Raw genomic sequence first — 2,072 nt, 5'->3', positions numbered from 1 at the left:
AGAGGCAAGGGTTAGATGGGGGCAGGTAAGGGGGCGGAAGGAGAGGGGAGGAGGGGAGGAGGGGAAGTGGGGAGACGAAGCAAGGGGGAAGAAGGGGAGAGGGAAGGAGAGGGAGATGGGTAAATGAAGAGGAAGGGAGGAGGAGGGAAAAGGAGGGGAGGAAGAACAGGAGGAAAGGACAGAAGAAGGAGGAGGGAGGCCAGGGAAGGGGGAGGGGAATTGAGAACGACCTTCGGGATATATCACAGCCACACGAGGTCACGTCGTTTACACCAATCCCCTGCCATTATCTAATTTCTCCATTTGGCACTTCCCTTCCTTCCCCCTTCCCCCTTTCCCCCCTTCCCACCTCCCCGCTATCGTTCCCCTTGTCTCCCCCCCCCCCCCGCCCAAGTAATTCGGTGCTTTTGGCAAGATTGCCTCTTTGTTCCAATGTCCTTCGTCAGCAGCTCCAGCTCCTCCTCTTCCTCCTCTTCCCATTCGCTTACACCCTCATCCTCATTCCGCACACATGCATTAAATCTCTCTCTCTCTCTCTCTCTCTCTCTCTCTCTCTCTCTCTCTCTCTCTCTCTCTCTCTCTCTCTCTCTCTCTCTCTCTCACAAACACACACACACACACACACACACACACACACACACATACACACACACACACACACACACACCCTGCACCTGTCGCATCCTTGGTCCTGCCTCGGCCCCGTCCCAGCCATCTCCCTCCAGAATGGCCGCCACACAGGGGGGGGGGGGGGGGGGGGATAAGCACCTGCCTGGAACAGCGATACGGACGCTCTCTCTCCCACAAAGTAGCACACACAGGAACAAACACACATGTTCACACTTAATATAGGGAGATTTCCAAGACGTGTGTTCAAGAACGAAAGCGGGATGGAATATATATACATATATATACATATATATATATATATATATATATATATATATATATATATATATATATATTATACACACACACACACACACACACACACACATACATGTATATATACATACACACATATAATTAGATAGAATACGATCGATAGAGAGAGAGAGAGAGAATAAGAAGAAACCCCACAAGTCCAAGCAGGGAAGAGGACACGGAAAAGGGAGAGCGGGACAGGCGAGAGGGCCGCGAGAGGGCGAGGCCGGGCACCAGGCACAGAGACGCGGGTAATCGCACAGCCTAATTTGTGGCACCAGCGGGGAGTGCGAGTGGGGGGGGGGGGGGGCGGGATGGTGCCCTCCCCTCCCCCCCCACCCTCTCTCTTTCTCTCTCTCTCTCTCCCCCTTAAACCCCTCCTTCCCTCCCGCTTACCCCCCCCCCCACACACTCCCTACCCTCCACCCCCAATTACCACTTCATTAAATATCTTCATCAAAACGTAACCCTTCCTTCAAGACTGCACCGAGATGAGCACGCGAATATTTTTTTTTCTCCTTTGTTATCTCATTAAAAAACGGGATATTTTCTGTCGACCCCCCCCCCCCCCTTCTCCCTTCCCCTTCCTCCCTACATGCAAACACCTTGAGACCCTGGAAATTATTATTTTTTTCACCAGAAAGACAACACCTTTATCATTAATACCAAACGGACTCCAGAATCCCCCTCCCTTACTTACCTCTTACCCATTTCCATACTTTACTTTTCCCTTGCCCCTCCCTCCCGTCCCCTCCCCCCCCACCCCTTCCTCTTCTCCCTCCTACGCCTCCCCCTCTCTTTTCCCTCCCTCCCTTCCCTCCTCCTTCTCCCTTACCCGTGTGTTCATATATATATCATTTTCCTTCCGAGCGACCACGGGAAACTAAGCTCATTATCCCCTCGCCCTCTTTCGCCGCGGGACAATTAGCATTCTGTTGTAATTAAGGAAACGAGGAGGAGGAGGAGGAGGAGGAGGAGGAGGAGGAGGAGGAGGAGGAGGAGAAGAGGAGGAGGGATAGAAGGGGAAAAAAATTTAAGAATCAGAATCAACATCAGAATAAGAGGTAGAGGAAGACGAAGAAGAAGAAGGGGGTAAGCAGAATGAGAGGAGTAAGGGAAAAAAGAGAAAGAGAGAGAGAGAGAGGGTG

The 2,072-nt window shown here is 51.7% G+C and overlaps 1 protein-coding gene across 1 annotated transcript in view; it reads right to left on the bottom strand.

Moving 5' to 3' along the window:
• LOC125035252 (recombining binding protein suppressor of hairless-like) overlaps positions 1-1,635 on the bottom strand; it is a 13,750-nt gene extending 12,115 nt beyond the window's left edge. Inside the window, exon 1 of the mRNA XM_047627560.1 lies at positions 1,625-1,635. Coding sequence (XP_047483516.1) covers positions 1,625-1,635 — 11 coding nt within the window. The remainder of the gene's footprint in view (positions 1-1,624) is intronic.
• Positions 1,636-2,072: the final 437 nt, after the last annotated feature.

The sequence above is a fragment of the Penaeus chinensis genome, chromosome 1 (assembly GCF_019202785.1).
Source record: "Penaeus chinensis breed Huanghai No. 1 chromosome 1, ASM1920278v2, whole genome shotgun sequence".
Taxonomy (NCBI): Eukaryota; Metazoa; Arthropoda; class Malacostraca; order Decapoda; family Penaeidae; genus Penaeus; species Penaeus chinensis.
This window is presented reverse-complemented; position numbering and strand designations above follow the sequence as displayed.